Source organism: Lithobates pipiens, unplaced genomic scaffold (genome assembly GCF_037356315.1).
Source record: "Lithobates pipiens isolate NorthernLeopardFrog02 unplaced genomic scaffold, aLitPip1_a1.2 Scaffold_28, whole genome shotgun sequence".
NCBI lineage: Eukaryota > Metazoa > Chordata > Amphibia > Anura > Ranidae > Lithobates > Lithobates pipiens.
Window position 1 is genome coordinate 228,462,126 of NW_027507789.1, and position 17,299 is coordinate 228,479,424.

General features: G+C 53.4%; 2 protein-coding genes across 2 annotated transcripts in view; both read left to right on the plus strand.

The window, feature by feature from the left end:
* Nucleotides 1-17,299, plus strand: part of APOH (apolipoprotein H) — a 34,958-nt gene that overhangs the window by 2,542 nt on the left and 15,117 nt on the right. The window contains exons 2-5 of the mRNA XM_077460659.1: nt 4,995-5,171; nt 8,583-8,679; nt 13,235-13,311; nt 17,061-17,249. Coding sequence (XP_077316785.1) covers nt 4,995-5,171; nt 8,583-8,679; nt 13,235-13,311; nt 17,061-17,249 — 540 coding nt within the window. The remainder of the gene's footprint in view (nt 1-4,994; nt 5,172-8,582; nt 8,680-13,234; nt 13,312-17,060; nt 17,250-17,299) is intronic.
* On the plus strand, nt 8,708-12,058 carry LOC143934958 (uncharacterized). Its single transcript, XM_077458503.1, has 2 exons — nt 8,708-8,713; nt 10,923-12,058. The coding sequence occupies exons 1-2, from the start codon at nt 8,708-8,710 to the stop codon at nt 11,919-11,921; spliced, it is 1,005 nt and encodes a 334-aa protein (XP_077314629.1). The 3' UTR covers nt 11,922-12,058.

Here is a 17,299-nt window from a genome sequence, read left to right on the forward strand (position 1 = left end):
GATTTCCATTGCGACTTTACAGTGCGCCTTGATGTGATTTCTGGATGAGTGCGGCTTTGGCTTTGACCAATGATAACACATATTCCTTTACCTGCTTCAGTGATTATGGATAGGGTTAGGGATTAGGGTTATGAATAGGGTTAGGGAATAGAGTTATTGCTAGGGTTAGGGATTAGGGCTAGTATTAGGGTTATGGCTAGGTTTAGGGACTAAGGTTAGGGTTATGACTAGGGTTAGGTCTATGGCAAGAGTTAGGGTTATGACTAGGGTTAGGGTTATGATTAGGGTTATTACTAGGGTTAGGGGTTAGACTTATTACTAAGGTTAGGGTTATGGCTAGGGTTAGGGTTATGCCTAGGACTTTGGGTTATGGCTAGGGTTATGGTTATTGCTAGGGTTAGAGTTAAGGCAAGCATTAGGATTGTTGATAGGGTTAGGGGTTAGGGCTAGTGTTAGGATTATGGCTAGGTTTAGGGGCTAGGGTTAGGGTTATGCTTAGGGTTAGGTTAGGGGTTACAGTTATTACTAAAGTTAGGGCTATGGCTAGGGTTGGGGATTAGGGTTATGACTAGGGTTCGGGCTTTGGCAAGAGTTAGGGTTATGGCTAGGGTTAGGGGCTAGGGTTAGTGTTATGGCTAGGGTTAGGGTTATTATCAGGTTAGGGTTATGCCTAGGGGTTTGGGCTATAGCTAGGGTTATGGTAATGGCTAAGGTTAGGACAAGTGTTAGGGTTATGGCTAGGGTAAGAGTTAGGGAAAGCATTAGGGTTATGGCTAGGGTTAGGGGTTAGGGCTAGTGTTAGGGTTATGGCTAGGGTTAGGGTTATGACTAGGGTTAGGGGTTAGAGTTATTACTAAGGTTAGGGTTATGACTAGGGTTAAGATTATGGCAAGAGTTAGGGTTATGGTTAGGGTTATTACTAGGATTAGGGTTATGGCTAGGGTTAGAGTTAGGGCAAGCATTATGGTTGTTGATAGGGTTAAGGGTTAGGGCTAGTGTTAGGGTTATGGATAGATTTAGGGCCTAGGGTTAGGGTTATGCTTAGGGTTAGGGGTTAGTGCAAATTTTAGGGTTATGGCTAGGGTTAGCATTAGAGCAATTGTTAGGGTTATGGCTAGGGTTATGACTAGGGTTATGGATATTATTTGGGTTAAGATTATGGCTAGGGTTAGGGGTTAGAGTTATTACTAGGGTTAGGGCTATGGCTAGGGTTGGGGATTAGGGTTATGACTAGGGTTAGGGCTATGGCAAGAGTTAGGGTTATGGCTAGGGTTAGGGGCTAGGGTTAGTGTTATGGCTAGGGTTAGGGTTATTATCAGGGTTGGGTTATGGCTAGGGTTAGCGTTATGCCTAGGGGTTTGGGCTATAGCTAGGGTTATGGTAATGGCTAAGGTTAGGACAAGTGTTAGGATTATGGCTAGGGTAAGAGTTAGGGAAAGCATTAGGGTTATGGGTAGGGTTAGGGTTATGACTAGGGTTAGGGGCTAGGGCAAGTGTTATGGTTATGGATAGGGTTAGAGTTATGACTAAGGTTAGGGGTTAGGGTTATTGCTAGGGTTGTGGTTATGGCAAGTGTTAGGGGTTAGGGCAAGTGTTAGGGTTATGGCAGGTTTGGGTTAGAGTTAGGGTTAGGTTAGCGTTAGTGTTAGGTGAAGGTTTGGGTTAGAGCTCATTTCTCTTGCAGAAGGGACACCAGGAAGAGAGATGGATGGACAATTTCCTTGGGGGAGGGACTTTTCTGCAGAAGGGATGGACTGGGACAGGGGTCAAAAAGCAGACTGTAATTGTTTGTGCTTTACAAAGTTGCACACAAGTCGCACAAGTGTGAATGGGGCCTTAGTGTTTAGTTGTGGGTGGAGTGGCAGTGTGTGTCAGTCCTTGCTGGGACTTCATCTGTTGGACATGGAGAAATTCATCCTCAGGCGATTCCTATAGAGAAAACTCTGGTGGATTAATCCAGTTCTGGTTCTGCCCCCTAGGGGATTGCTTTGGTGCATTTGGGGGGTGGAGACAACACAAAGCTGGCACTGCCCATAAGGGGATTTCTTTGGTGTTTTTTATATGTAGGGTTAGGAAAAGCACAATCCTGGTACAGCCCCCAAAGAGGATCCATTTGGTTTATATTCGGGGGCGGAGACAACACAATTGCTGGTACTGCCCACAAGGGGATTTCTTTGGTGTATATGCAGGAGTTGGGAAAACACAGTTGCTGGTACTGCCCCCCCACTGTGATTCTTATATTCGGGGGCAGAGACAACACAATTGCTGGAACTGCCCCCTAAGTGATTTGAGATTTGAATGGAGTATAAGCAGTGGGTGGAGACTACATAGTTATGGTACCTGCCCTCTAGGTATATGTATGGCGTATATGATAGTACAATTTTGGTACCACCACCTAGTAGGCTACTCCAGCCACCCAGTTGTGGTGAAACTACAAATCCCATTGTGCCTCTGCCTCTAGGATTCATGCCTGCGATGGTCATGGACTTGCAATGTCTTATGGGACTTGTAGTTTTAAAGCAGCTGGAGGGCCGAGGTTGCCTACCCCTGCCCTAGGGGATACTTATGGAGTATACAATGGGAGGCTGAGAACATCATAATGTCAGTACTGTAATGTTAGTGCCCCCTATGGGATTCCTATGGACTATACATTGGGAGTGGAGACACCACAATAGTGGTACCACCCCCCCTAGGGGTTTCCTATGGACTATACTAGAGGGGGTGGTAGAGAATCCGAATGTTGGCGCTGCTCCTAGCAAATTACGATGGACTATGTGAGAGGAGTAGAGATACCACAATGATGGTACCACCCCCGGGGAGACTCCCATGCACTATACAAGAGGGGTAAGAGACACTGCAATGCTGGCACTGCCCCCTAGGGGATTGCTATGGCTTATACAAGAGAGGGCAGAGACACCACAGTGCCGGTACTTCCCCCTATGGGATTCCTATGGACTATATGAGAGGGGTGGAGACAACACAATGCTACTACTGCCCCCTAGGGGATTCCTATGGACTATATGAGAGGGGTGGAGACAGCACAATGCTACTACTGCCCCCTAGGGGATTCCTATGGACTATACTAGAGGGGGTGGTAGAGAATCAGAATGTTGGCACTGCTCCTAGCAGATTACTATGGACCATGTGAGAGGAGTAGAGACACCACAATGATGGTACTGCCCCCGGGGAGACTCCCATGCACTATACAAAAGGGGGAAGAGACACTGCAATGCTGGCACTACCCCCTGGGGGATTTCTATGGCTTATACAAGAGAGGGCAGAGACACCACAGTGCCGGTACTACCCTCTAGGGGATTATTATATGAGAGGGGTGGAGACAGCACAATGCTACTACTGCCCCCTAGGGGATTCCTATGGCCTATGCAAGGGGGGAGGAAGGGTGGTTTGTTAGGGACACCACAATTCTACTACTGCCCCCTAGGGGATATTTATGGCCTATACATGAGGGGATAGAGACACCACAATCCTAATACTGCCCCCTATGGGTTTCCCATTGACTATACAAGAGGAGTGGAGACAGTGCAATGCTGGTACTGCCCCCTATGGGATTCCTATGGACTATACAAAGTGCGGGGGGGGGAGGGGGTAGAGACACCACAATGATACTTCTGCAAATACTATATAGACTATGGGCTATACAGGAAGGGGTAGAGACCCCAGAAAGATGGTACTGCCCATACTATATATTCATATGGTCTACACACAGATGGGGGGGGGGGGGTAGGGGACACCAGAATGCTGTTACTGCCCCCTGGTGGCTATAAATTCATGCAGATTGCCCCCCAGAGGGGGATTTTCGACTCACATCAGAGTCCCGGCTGTCTCGGGTCAGGGAAGGTCGCAGACGGAGAGAAGGACCTACGAATGGATCAAACCAAAAAAGGCCAAATCAGTTTTGCACTCAAGTTAATATTTTTTTTTCACAAGAAAAGTCAAGTTAATATTTAATCCGCACAGAGATATCGATCGGGACACAGCGATCAGAGGGGTGTGATCTGATTCTAGTGGCCATAGCTGGTCCCCTCCTCCTCCTGTCTGCACACTCCCCTGCTGTAGACCCCCCCATTGTTGGCCGGTGGTCCCCCCCCCCATGTCATCATCAATCCTTCTCACTGCAATGTATCTGACCCCCCCCCCATGTCATACTGAGAGGGGTCTCCTATATAAAACCACCCAGGATACTGATCAGGTAGTACACTTAGCGCCCTCCTCAGCCTGACAGTTGCTTTGCACCCCTATGAAACGTCTGGAAGGGATCTCAGAGTAATTGGGGCCCCCCGGGGAGAAGGGGCCCCTCCGCTCCAGCACCACGCTGATACCAATCACAGAATGACGGCAGCCAGGGAAATGATTTCCAGATTTACTGCAATCTTCCTCCACAGAGCTCCACATTTCATACAAAACTCATATCTGTCATCTAATTCTGGATTTCCTCCCAGAAACAAATCTACAATTATGGCCTCAAAGAGGACCTGTCAGTATGAATTATCCGACATGTCCCAATCTACAGAACAAGATCATTGATCACCCTTTATCAATAAGAAGATCATGTCACAAGTCTACTGCAGATAGAAAGAAGAATCCCCCCCCCCGTGATCAGACTGTACATTGTAACTTTGTAAAAGGAGGAGGAGTCATTTCCTCTCTCCCCCCCCCCATGATCAGACTGTACATTGTAACTTTGTAGAAGGAGGAGGGGTCATTTCCTCAGTCTCCCCTCCCCCAGTGATCAGATTGTAGATCGAAACTTTGTAACAAATCACAAGGTGAGAGGCTGCAAGCAGGGGCTGACCTGTGTCAGACATTTGTGAACACAGCAAAGAACTGCACAGGCACCAGGATTTACATGACTGTGTCATTTCTCAGTCCAGGAAATAAATGGTAAGAATCTATCATGTCTTTGAAGTGTCTGCTATGCATGAAATGCTGAGATCTGAGTTTTGGGTGGAGTGATGATTTCTCATTGGTTGCAGTGTGTACCAGGCCCCGGGAGATCCAGTCTGCAGTGCTGAGACCCGGGAAGGTGGTGTATGAGCCCCGGGATGTGGTGACCTATTCCTGTATTCCGGGATATGAGAGAGAAACCGGGAATGATAAAGCCGTGTGTTCAATCCACGGGAACTGGGAGCACGCCACCCTGAAGTGTAAAGGTGAGTCCAACCGTCCGCACCCCCTACAGGGGGACCCCGATATTATCACACAGGGTGCGGGATCTGTCTCCTCCCCTTCATTTACATAGAGGGTGCGGCATCTGTCTCATCCCCCTCATTTACATACAGGGTGTGAGATCTGTCTCCTCCCCTTCATTTACATACAGGGTGTGGGATCTGTCTCCTCCCCTTCATTTACATAAGGGTGTGGGATCTGTCTCCTCCCCCTCATTTACATACAGGGTGCGGGATCTGTCTCCTCACCCTCATTTACATACAGGGTGTGGGATCTGTCTCATCCCCCTCATTTACATACAGGGTGTGGGATCTGTCTCCTCCCCTTCATTTACATACAGGGTGCGGGATCTGTCTCCTCCCCCTCATTTACATACAGGGTGTGGGATCTGTCTCCTCCTCCCCATTTACATAGAGGGGGCGGGGTCTGTCTCCTCCCCCTCATTTACATACAGGGTGCGGGATCTGTCTCCTCCCCCTCATTTACATGCAGGGTGCGGGATCTGTCTCCTCCCCCTCATTTACACACAGGTTGCGGGATCTGTCTCCTCCCCCTCATTTACATGCAGGGTGCGGGATCTGTCTCCTCCCCCTCATTTACACACAGGGTGCGGGATCTGTCTCCTCCTCCTCATTTACATACAGGGTGCGGGATCTGTCTCCTCCCCCTCATTTACATGCAGGGTGCGGGATCTGACTCCTCCCCCTCATTTACACACATGGTGCGGGATCTGTCTCCTCCTCCTCATTTACATACAGGGTGCGGGATCTGTCTCCTCCCCTTCATTTACATACAGGGTGCGGGATCTGTCTCCTCCCCCTAATTTACATACAGGGTGCGGGATCTGTCTCCTCCGCCTCATTTACATACAGGGTGCGGGATTTGTCTCCTCCCCATCATTTACATACAGGGTGTGGGATCTGTCTCCTCCCCCTCATTTACATACAGGGTGTGGGATCTGTCTCCTCCCCCTCATTTACATACAGGGGACGGGATCTGTCTCCTCCTCCTCGTTTACATAGAGGGGACGGGGTCTGTCTCCTCCCCCTCATTTACATACAGGGTGTGGGATCTGTCTCCTCCTCCTCATTTACATAGAGGGGGCGGGGTCTGTCTCCTCCCCCTCATTTACATACAGGGTGCGGGATCTGTCTCCTCCCCCTCATTTACACACATGGTGCGGGATCTGTCTCCTCCTCCTCATTTACATACAGGGTGCGGGATCTGTCTCCTCCCCTTCATTTACATACAGGGTGCGGGATCTGTCTCCTCCCCCTAATTTACATACAGGGTGCGGGATCTGTCTCCTCCGCCTCATTTACATACAGGGTGCGGGATTTGTCTCCTCCCCATCATTTACATACAGGGTGTGGGATCTGTCTCCTCCCCCTCATTTACATACAGGGTGTGGGATCTGTCTCCTCCCCCTCATTTACATACAGGAGACGGGATCTGTCTCCTCCTCCTCGTTTACATAGAGGGGACGGGGTCTGTCTCCTCCCCCTCATTTACATACAGGGTGCGGGATCTGTCTCCTCCGCCTCATTTACATACAGGGTGTGGGATCTGTCTCCTCCTCCTCATTTACATAGAGGGGGCGGGGTCTGTCTCCTCCCCCTCATTTACATACAGGGTGCGGGATCTGTCTCCTCCCCCTCATTTACACACATGGTGCGGGATCTGTCTCCTCCTCCTCATTTACATGCAGGGTGCGGGATCTGTCTCCTCCCCCTCATTTACACACATGGTGCGGGATCTGTCTCCTCCTCCTCATTTACATACAGGGTGCGGGATCTGTCTCCTCCCCTTCATTTACATACAGAGTGCGGGATCTGTCTCCTCCCCCTCATTTACATGCAGGGTGCGGGATCTGACTCCTCCCCCTCATTTACACGCATGGTGCGGGATCTGTCTCCTCCTCCTCATTTACATACAGGGTGCAGGATCTGTCTCCTCCCCTTCATTTACATACAGGGTGCGGGATCTGTCTCCTCCCCCTAATTTACATACAGGGTGCGAGATCTGTCTCCTCCGCCTCATTTACATACAGGGTGTGGGATCTGTCTCCTCCTCCTCATTTACATACAGGGTGTGGGATCTGTCTCCTCCCCCTCATTTACATACAGGGGACGGGATCTGTCTCCTCCTCCTCGTTTACATAGAGGGGACGGGGTCTGTCTCCTCCCCCTCATTTACATACAGGGTGCGGGATCTGTCTCCTCCCCCTCATTTACACACATGGTGCGGGATCTGTCTCCTCCCCCTCATTTACATGCAGGGTGCGGGATCTGACTCCTCCCCCTCATTTACACGCATGGTGCGGGATCTGTCTCCTCCTCCTCATTTACATACAGGGTGCAGGATCTGTCTCCTCCCCTTCATTTACATACAGGGTGCGGGATCTGTCTCCTCCCCCTCATTTACATACAGGGTGCGGGATCTGTCTCCTCCGCCTCATTTACATACAGGGTGTGGGATCTGTCTCCTCCCCCTCATTTACATACAGGGTGTGGGATCTGTCTCCTCCTCCTCGTTTACATAGAGGGGCGGGGTCTGTCTCCTCCCCCTTATTTACATACAGGGTGCGGGATCTGTCTCCTCCGCCTCATTTACATACAGGGTGCGGGATTTGTCTCCTCCCCATCATTTACATACAGGGTGTGGGATCTGTCTCCTCCCCCTCATTTACATACAGGGGACGGGATCTGTCTCCTCTTCCTCATTTACATACAGGGAACGGGATTTCTCTCCTCCCCCTCATTTACATACAGGGTGTGGGATCTGTCTCCTCTTCCTCATTTACATAAAGGGGGCAGGATCTGTGTCCTCCCCTTCATTTACATACAGGGTGCGGGATCTGTCTCCTCCCTCTCATTTACATACAGGGTGCGGGATCTGTCTCCTCCCTCTCATTTACATACAGGGTGCGGGATCTGTCTCCTCCCTCTCATTTACATACAGGGTGTGGGTTCTGTCCCCTCCTCCTCATTTACATAGAGGGGGCGGGGTCTGTCTCCTCCCCCTCATTTACATACAGGGTGTGGGATCTGTCTCCACCCCCTCATTTACATACAGGGTGCGGGATCTGTCTCCTCCCCCTCATTTACATACAGGGTGCAGGATCTGTCTCCACTCTTTTAATTAACTATAACTAAGCCCTTGTCCCCTCCCACTCATTTACATATACACAGAGTCTGTCCCTTCCCCCTTATTTACATATACACTGAGTCTGTCCCCTCCCCCTTATTTACATATACACAGAGCCTGCGTTATCCCTCTTAGCTCCATGTGACTCATTATCTGTCTCCGCCCCTCTTATTTGCATGCGTCAGAAGTAGCCAATCCGGTGTGTACGATGGAATTTCCAGTCTGATGTCCTGTTTCTGTGTTGGCAGCCAAGCAGTGCCCCAAACCCGGCCCTCTGGACAACGGACAGGCCCATTATAAGCAGCTGACCTATGAGAGCGTCATCTGGTTCTCCTGTAATAAAGGGTGAGTGACATCACAGGGGCTGATCTTCATGTGTGTGATGTAATAATGGGGGAGTGACATCACAGGGACTTCCTCCTCAGTCCAGTGCAGTCCCCGTCTTCCTCCTCAGTCCAGTGCCATCCCCGGCTTCCTCCTCAGTCCAGTGCCATCTCCGACTTCATCATCAGTCCAGTGCCGTCCCCGGCTTCCTCCTCAGTCCAGTGCCATCCCCGGCTTCCTCCTCAGTCCAGTGCCGTCCCCGGCTTCCTCCTCAGTCCAGTGCCATCTCCGGCTTCCTCCTCAGTCCAGTGCCGTCCCCGGCTTCCTCCTCAGTCCAGTACCATCTCCGGCTTCCTCCTCAGTCCAGTGCCGTCTCCGACTTCATCATCAGTCCAGTGCCGTCCCCGGCTTCCTCCTCAGTCCAGTGCCATCCCCGGCTTCCTCCTCAGTCCAGTGCCATCTCCGGCTTCCTCCTCAGTCCAGTGCCGTCCCCGGCTTCCTCCTCAGTCCAGTGCCATCTCCGACTTCCTCCTCTGTCCAGTGCCGTCCCCGGCTTCCTCCTCAGTCCAGTGCCATCTCCGGCTTCCTCCTCAGTCCAGTGCCATCCCCGGCTTCCTCCTCAGTCCAGTGCCATCTCCGACTTCCTCCTCAGTCCAGTGCCGTCCCCGGCTTCCTCCTCAGTCCAGTGCCATCTCCGACTTCATCATCAGTCCAGTGCCATCCCCGGCTTCCTCCTCAGTCCAGTGCCATCTCCGACTTCATCATCAGTCCAGTGCCATCCCCGGCTTCATCCTCAGTCCAGTGCCGTCCCCGGCTTTCTCCTCAGTCCAGTGCCGTCCCCGGCTTTCTCCTCAGTCCAGTGCCGTCCCTGGCTTCCTCCTCAGTCCAGTTCCATCCCTGACTTCCTCCTCAGTCCACTGCCGTCCCCCGCTTCCTCCTCAGTCCAGTGCTATCCCTGACTTCCTCCTCAGTCCAGTGCCGTCCCCGGCTTCCTCCTCAGTCCAGTGCCGTCCCCGGCTTCCTCCTCAGTCCAGTGCCGTCCCCAGCTTCCTCCTCAGTACAGTCCCGTCCCTGGCTTACTCCTCAGCCCAGTGCCGTCCCTAGCTTCCTCCTCAGTCCAGTGCCGTCCCCGGCTTCCTCCTCAATCCAGTGCCATCCCTAGCTTCCTCCTCAGTCCAGTGCCGTCCCCGGCTTCCTCCTCAGTCCAGTGCCATCCCCGGCTTCCTCCTCAGTCCAGTGCCATCCCCGGCTTCCTCCTCAGTCCAGTGCCGTCCCCGGCTTTCTCCTCAGTCCAGTGCCATCCCTGGCTTCCTCCTCAGTCCAGTGCCGTCCCCGGCTTCCTCCTCAGTCCAGTGCCGTCTCCGGCTTCCTCCTCAGTCCACTGCCTTCCCCCGCTTCCTCCTCAGTCCAGTGCCATCCCTGACTTCCTCCTCAGTCCAGTGCCATCCCCGGCTTCCTCCTCAGTCCAGTGCCGTCCCCGGCTTCCTCCTCAGTCCAGTGCCATCTCCGGCTTCCTCCTCAGTCCAGTGCCGTCCCCGGCTTCCTCCTCAGTCCAGTACCATCTCCGGCTTCCTCCTCAGTCCAGTGCCGTCTCCGACTTCATCATCAGTCCAGTGCCGTCCCCGGCTTCCTCCTCAGTCCAGTGCCATCCCCGGCTTCCTCCTCAGTCCAGTGCCATCTCTGGCTTCCTCCTCAGTCCAGTGCCATCTCCGACTTCCTCCTCAGTCCAGTGCCGTCCCCGGCTTCCTCCTCAGTCCAGTGCCATCTCCGGCTTCCTCCTCAGTCCAGTGCCATCCCCGGCTTCCTCCTCAGTCCAGTGCCATCTCCGACTTCCTCCTCAGTCCAGTGCCGTCCCCGGCTTCCTCCTCAGTCCAGTGCCATCTCCGACTTCATCATCAGTCCAGTGCCATCCCCGGCTTCCTCCTCAGTCCAGTGCCATCCCCGGCTTCATCCTCAGTCCAGTGCCGTCCCCGGCTTTCTCCTCAGTCCAGTGCCGTCCCCGGCTTTCTCCTCAGTCCAGTGCCGTCCCTGGCTTCCTCCTCAGTCCAGTTCCATCCCTGACTTCCTCCTCAGTCCACTGCCGTCCCCCGCTTCCTCCTCAGTCCAGTGCTATCCCTGACTTCCTCCTCAGTCCAGTGCCGTCCCCGGCTTCCTCCTCAGTCCAGTGCCGTCCCCGGCTTCCTCCTCAGTCCAGTGCCGTCCCCAGCTTCCTCCTCAGTACAGTCCCGTCCCTGGCTTACTCCTCAGCCCAGTGCCGTCCCTAGCTTCCTCCTCAGTCCAGTGCCGTCCCCGGCTTCCTCCTCAATCCAGTGCCATCCCTAGCTTCCTCCTCAGTCCAGTGCCGTCCCCGGCTTCCTCCTCAGTCCAGTGCCATCCCTGGCTTCATCCTCAGTCCAGTGCCATCCCCGGCTTCCTCCTCAGTCCAGTGCCATCCCCGGCTTCCTCCTCAGTCCAGTGCTGTCCCCGGCTTTCTCCTCAGTCCAGTGCCGTCCCCGGCTTTCTCCTCAGTCCAGTGCCATCCCTGGCTTCCTCCTCAGTCCAGTGCCGTCCCTGGCTTCCTCCTCAGTCCAGTGCCGTCTCCGGCTTCCTCCTCAGTCCACTGCCTTCCCCCGCTTCCTCCTCAGTCCAGTGCCATCCCTGACTTCCTCCTCAGTCCAGTGCCGTCCCCAGCTTCCTCCTCAGTACAGTGCCGTCCCCGGCTTACTCCTCAGTCCAGTGCCGTCCCCGGCTTCATCCTCAGTCCAGTGCTGTCCCCGGCTTCCTCCTCAGTCCAGTGCCATCCCCAGCTTCATCCTCAGTCCAGTGCCATTCCCGGCTTCCTCCTCAGTCCAGTGCCATCCCCGGCTTCCTCCTCAGTCCAGTGCCATCCCCGGCTTCCTCCTCAGTCCAGTGCCATCCCCGGCTTCATCCTCAGTCCAGTGCCATCCCCGGCTTCCTCCTCAGTCCAGTGCCATCCCCGGCTTCCTCCTCAGTCCAGTGCTATCCCCGGCTTTCTTCTCAGTCCAGTGCCATCCCCGGCTTCCTCCTCAGTCCAGTGCCGTCCCGACTTCCTCCTCAGTCCAGTGCCATCTCTGGCTTCCTCCTCATTCCAGTACCGTCCCCGACTTCCTCCTCATTACAGTGCAATCCCCCCGGCTTCCTCCTCAGTCCAGCACTGTCCCTGGGTTCCTCCTCGTGCCACTGGTCCTCTTCAGGCAGGGGGGCAGTCTGTCATTCTGCCCCATACCTGTAAATCCAGCCTGCTGTGTAGATTCCCTCCCTAGGGGGCACCAAATGACCTGGGCTGGGCTCACAGTACTCCAGGACTGAGCAGTACTCCTCCGTCATATGAGCGCTGCTCAGTCCAGGACCAATGCCCACCACCCAGCGTCACTGAAAAAGAAAAGTAAGCTCCCAAATATCCCCAGAACAGCTAGAAGGCTACAGAAAAAAGGTATGCAAAGGTTTTTTTTTTTTAATGATTGGGGTGGTTCTCATGAATGGGGAGGGGGCAGGGATTAAAAGTGGAAAGCTCCAGGCTTACGTTTCCATTAAAGTGAACCCCAAGCCAAAATGGAAAAGCCTGTCACCTGCCAGCACGGTGTAAAAAAGGTCCCTTGCTCTCTGCGTGGAAGCAGTGGTCTCTCTGCAGAGGCCAGTCACTCCCCCTACTGAGTCATAGCTAGAGCTCTCCAATGATCAAAGCTTATGCTTTCTGCTGATTGGAGAGCTCTCACTCTGAATCAGCAGGAGGCGGTCAGACCTCTGCAGAATGACCACTGCTTCCTCACAGAGAGCAAAGGGACCTTCACTACACCATGCTGGCAGGTGACAGGACTTTTCTATTCAGGCTGTGGCTGCTAAAAAAAAAAGAAAACAGCTGCGACATTGAAGGCCTTTAGCTTTGATGGCCCCTGGAAAGTATTCAGCTGATTTAAACAGACATTTGATCATGTCTGTGGCCGCCGTTCAGTCTGATTCTTCCATATTCCCCTCCGATCAATTCCACAGATCAATAGATCCTTGTCAGGGCACTTTCCACTGACTAGTCAATCGATCTGAGGCCGGATCGATCGGGAGATGATCAGACAGGATGGAAACGTTTTTTGCAGACATTGTTTCATTTCATCCTTTGATTGATGATGATTGATGATGATTGAAGATGACGTCATTGGGATTGTGAGATGATGTGACCAATAATCTATCAATAAATAATGATTATTGGTGCTGGGAAATGTCATTATTCTCCTCTGTACCTGATTAGTTACTAGTGTGGTGTCCAATCAGCACCCAGGCTTTCCAGAATCAGAGGAACTGTGCTGCTAATGTTAATGGGGAACAAGGGCCTCTTCCCCACAACCCTGGCCGGTAGTTGTGGGGGTCTGCATGGCAGGCGGATGGGGGAGGGGGCGGGGGCTTATCGGAATCTGGTAGTATCAGAGGTAACATTGTATCTAGAAGACAATGGACGGCATCGGATCACGCTGAATAGAATATCGGGCCAGACACAGAACATCTATAATACTGCTGTGACACCCAACGCTGAAATATTGCTCCTGATTGGCTGCGTTTTGCTGTGTCCCCTCCCCCCTCTCAGGTACACCCTGCACGGAGCCAATGAGAGCGAGTGTCTGGAAAGTGGGAAATGGAGCCAGAAGATGCCGGTCTGTGAAGGTAAATCCTGAGAAGATATCAGCGTATGTTCTCCAGCAAACGCTGCAACTGCGCTAAAGGGCCCATTCACACTCCCCTAAAGTGCCCTAAAATGTGACTTTGATGCGATTTTTTTTTTTTTCAAACAAATTCCAAATCTTCAAAACGCTTCAAATTCAGATTGGTCGAGGATTTATTGACCGATTTGAATTCCGTACATGGGGTGCGACTTGTCATGCAACTTGACATGTCCCCTTTCATCTGTAGCCAGATCACAGGGGACTTTTCCGGGGGCCTCAGAGCGGGACTACAGCCTCTTGCCGATCCTTCTCCTCGGGAGGGACTTCCTTTAGATTGCAGAAGTCCTTTCCATCCGAGGGACCGATGGTGGACCTCGATAAACTGCATTAGGTGCAATATTTGAGTGCAGAGGCACTTTAATGGGCGGAGTTGGGAATCTCCCTGGTGGATTTACAGGGTTCAGAGGATGTTCTCCAGCAGGGGGTGCCAAACTCAATTTCATTGCGGGTCACATCAGCATTTTGGTCGCCCTTACAGGGCCGGTTGTATCTGTAAGACTAGATGTCCAGAGCATCCCACCCCCTCCCTTACATCCTCCAGTGTTAAGAGCCCCCCTCCATCAGAAGCCAAAGTCCCCCCTCCTCCATCAGAAGTCAAGAGCCCCTCCATCAGAAGTCAAGAGGCGCCCTCCATCAGAAGTCAAGAGGCGCCCTCCATCAGAAGTCAAGAGCCCCTCCATCAGAAGTCAAGAGGCGCCCTCCATCAGAAGTCAAGAGCCCCCCCTCCTTCAGAAGTCAAGAGCCCCCCATTACAAGTTATGAGCCCCCCTCCCCCATCAGAAGTCAAAAGCCCCCCTCCATCAGAATTTAAAAGCCCCCCTCCATAAGAAGTCAAGAGCCCCCCCCCATCAGAAGTCAAGTGCCCCCCATCAGGAGTCAAGAGCCCCCCCTCCATCAGGAGACAAGAGCCCCCCCTCCATCAGAAGTCAAGAGCCCCCCTCCATCAGACGTCAAGAGCCCCCCCTCCATCAGGAGTCAAGAGCCCCCCTCCATCAGAAGTCAAGAGCCCCCCTCCATCAGACGTCAAGAGCCCCCCATCAGGAGTCAAGAGCCCCCCCTCCATCAGGAGACAAGAGCCCCCCCTCCATCAGAAGTCAAGAGCCCCCCTCCATCAGACGTCAAGAGCCCCCCTCCATCAGGAGTCAAGAGCCCCCCTACATCAAAAGTCAAGAGCCCCCCCTCCATCAGAAGTCAAGAGCCCTCCTCCATCAGAAGTCAAGAGCCCCCCTCCATCAGAAGTCAAGAGCCCCCCCATCAGAAGTCAACAACCCCCCATCAGAAGTCAACAGCCCCCCCTCCATTAGAAGTCAAGAGCCCCCTCCATCAGCAGTCAAGAGCCCCCCCTCCATCAGAAGTCAAGAGCCCCCTCCATCAGAAGTCAACAGCCCACCTCCATAAGAAGTTAAGAGCCCCCCTCCATCAAAAGTCAAGAGCCCCCCTCCATCAGAAGTCAAGAGCCCCCCTCTATCAAAAGTCAAGAGCCCCCCTCCATCAAAAGTCAAGAGCCCCCCCATCAGAAGTCAACAGCCCCCCATCAGAAGTCAACAGCCCCCCCTCCATCAGAAGTCAAGAGCCCCCCCATCAGAAGTCAAGAGCCCCCCTCCATCAAAAGTCAAGAGCCCCCCCTCCATCAGAAGTCAAGAGCCCCCCTCCATCAGAAGTCAAGAGCCCCCCCATCAGAAGTCAAGAGCCCCCTCCATCAGAAGTCAAGAGCCCCCCCCATCAGAAGTCAAGAGCCCCCCTCCATCAGAAGTCAAGAGCCCCCCTCCATCAAAAGTCAAGAGCCCCCCCCCTCCATCAGAAGTCAATAGCCCCCCCATCAGAAGTCAAGAGCCCCCCTCCATCAAAAGTCAAGAGCCCCCCCTCCATCAGAAGTCAAGAGCCCCCCTCCATCAGAAGTCAAGAGCCCCCCCCCATCAGAAGTCAAAAGCCCCCCCCTCTATCAGAAGTCAAGTGCCTCCCCATCAGAAGTCAAGAGACCCCCTCCATCAGAAGTCAAGAGCCCCCCTCCATCAAAAGTCAAGAGCCCCCCCTCCATCAGAAGTCAAGAGCCTCCCTCCATCAGAAGTCAAGAGCCCCCCCATCAGAAGTCAAGAACCCCCCTCCCCCACCAGAAGTCAAGAGCCCCCCCATCAGAAGTCAACAGCCCCCCTCCATCAGAAGTCAATAGCCCCCCTCCATCAGAAGTCAATAGCCCCCCATCCTCCCTTACATTATATTGCACCCCCGTTACCTTGTGCTGCTGCCAGGAAGAACATGGGGGGCGGAGCTGGGAAGCAGAAAGTGCAGGGTCTGGAGGAGGAGCAGAGGAGGGTTGGAGTCAGCTGAATGCTGAGACCAGGGGAGGCAGAAACAGATTTGTGCTGCGGCTACAATGAGAAGTGCAGGACCTGTAGGAGGAGGTCTTTCCTCTCTGCTGCCAATTGCTGAGACTGGGGAGTGGGGGGGGGGGGGGGTAATAGATGAGCCTCTCTGTGGCTGCACAGGGAGGTGCAGGATCTGTAGGATGAGTTCTGTCCTCCTCTATGCTACTGACTGCTGAGATGTGAGGGGGCAGAAATGAGCCCCTCTCCGCGGCTGCACAGAGAAGTGCAGGATCTGGCACAGGAGTTCTGTCCTCTCTGACTGTTGCGGAATGCTGAGAACAGGCAAGACGGAGACGAGGGGGAGCTGCGGCTGCACAGAGAGGTGCAGGATCAGTAGGAGGAGCTCTGTCATCCTCTCTGCTGCCAACTGCTGAGAAGGGGGGCAGAGACAAGCCTCTCCGCAGCTGCACAGAGAAGTGCAGGATCTGGGACAGGATTTCTGTCCTCCTCTCTGTTGCTGAATACTGAGACCAGGAGAGGCAGAGACAGGGGTGTGCTGCGGCTGCACAGAGAGGTTCAGGATCTGTATGAGGAGTTCTGTCCTCCTCTCTGCTGCTGACTGCTGAGACAAAGGAGGGCAGGGGTGAGCCTCTCCATGGCTGCACAGAGAGATGCAGGATCTGGCACAGGAGTTCCGTCCTCCTCGCTGTTGCTGAATGCTGAGACTGGGAGAGGCACAGACAGGGGTGTGCTGCAGCTGAACAGAGAGAAGCAGTATCTGGCAGAGGAGTTCTGTCCTCCTCTCTGCCACCGACTACTAAGACAAGGTGGGAACAGAAATGAGGGGAGTGGCGCAGCTGCAGGAGAGTGCAAGGATCACATGAAATGGCCTGGCAGGCTGGGTTCTACAGCCAGGGAGTCTGTAAATAAGTCCCTGGGCAGACGGGCTCATTGAGATCTTTGCCTTCAGCTCACTAATATGTCTTTGTAGAGTAAGAGGAACACATTATGGCCACTAGATGGAGCCGACGATCACAGCCAATAAATATTTATTTCCTGTGACCATCAGCGCCCTCTAGTGGCCACAGTGCAGTATTTTTCTGCTTTCTATGAATGAGTCCATTCGCACTAGAGAGAAAATAGCCTGTAAAGCATTCATTTTGGTCCACATTCACACAGAACGAATGTATATGCAATGAAAAGCTCTACAATTTAGTCCCCCACCCCCACCCCCACCCCCCGGTGTTCTTTATTTATAGGAGTGAAGAGGGAACCTCCATCACACTAAACCCCCCGAAGCTTTTCTCAAATACTTTGTGAATGTTTTATGTTCTTTAGAGGAAATACAGGTGAATAATTCTGGGAATATCCTCCTCTCCTCCAGTGGTGACCTGTCCTCATCCTCCGCTACCAAAATCTGCCGCGATTGAACACTACGCGCCGCGGGGGAAGAACGTTTCCATCTACCAGGACGCGGTGACCTATCGCTGTCTGCAGAACCTCGTCCTCATCGGAAACGAGAACGTCACCTGTACCGAGAACGGGACCTGGAGCGCCGCCCCTGAGTGTCGGGGTAAGAAGCGTGCCAGTCAGAGGCGAACGGTCCCGGAAAGGGACGGAGGG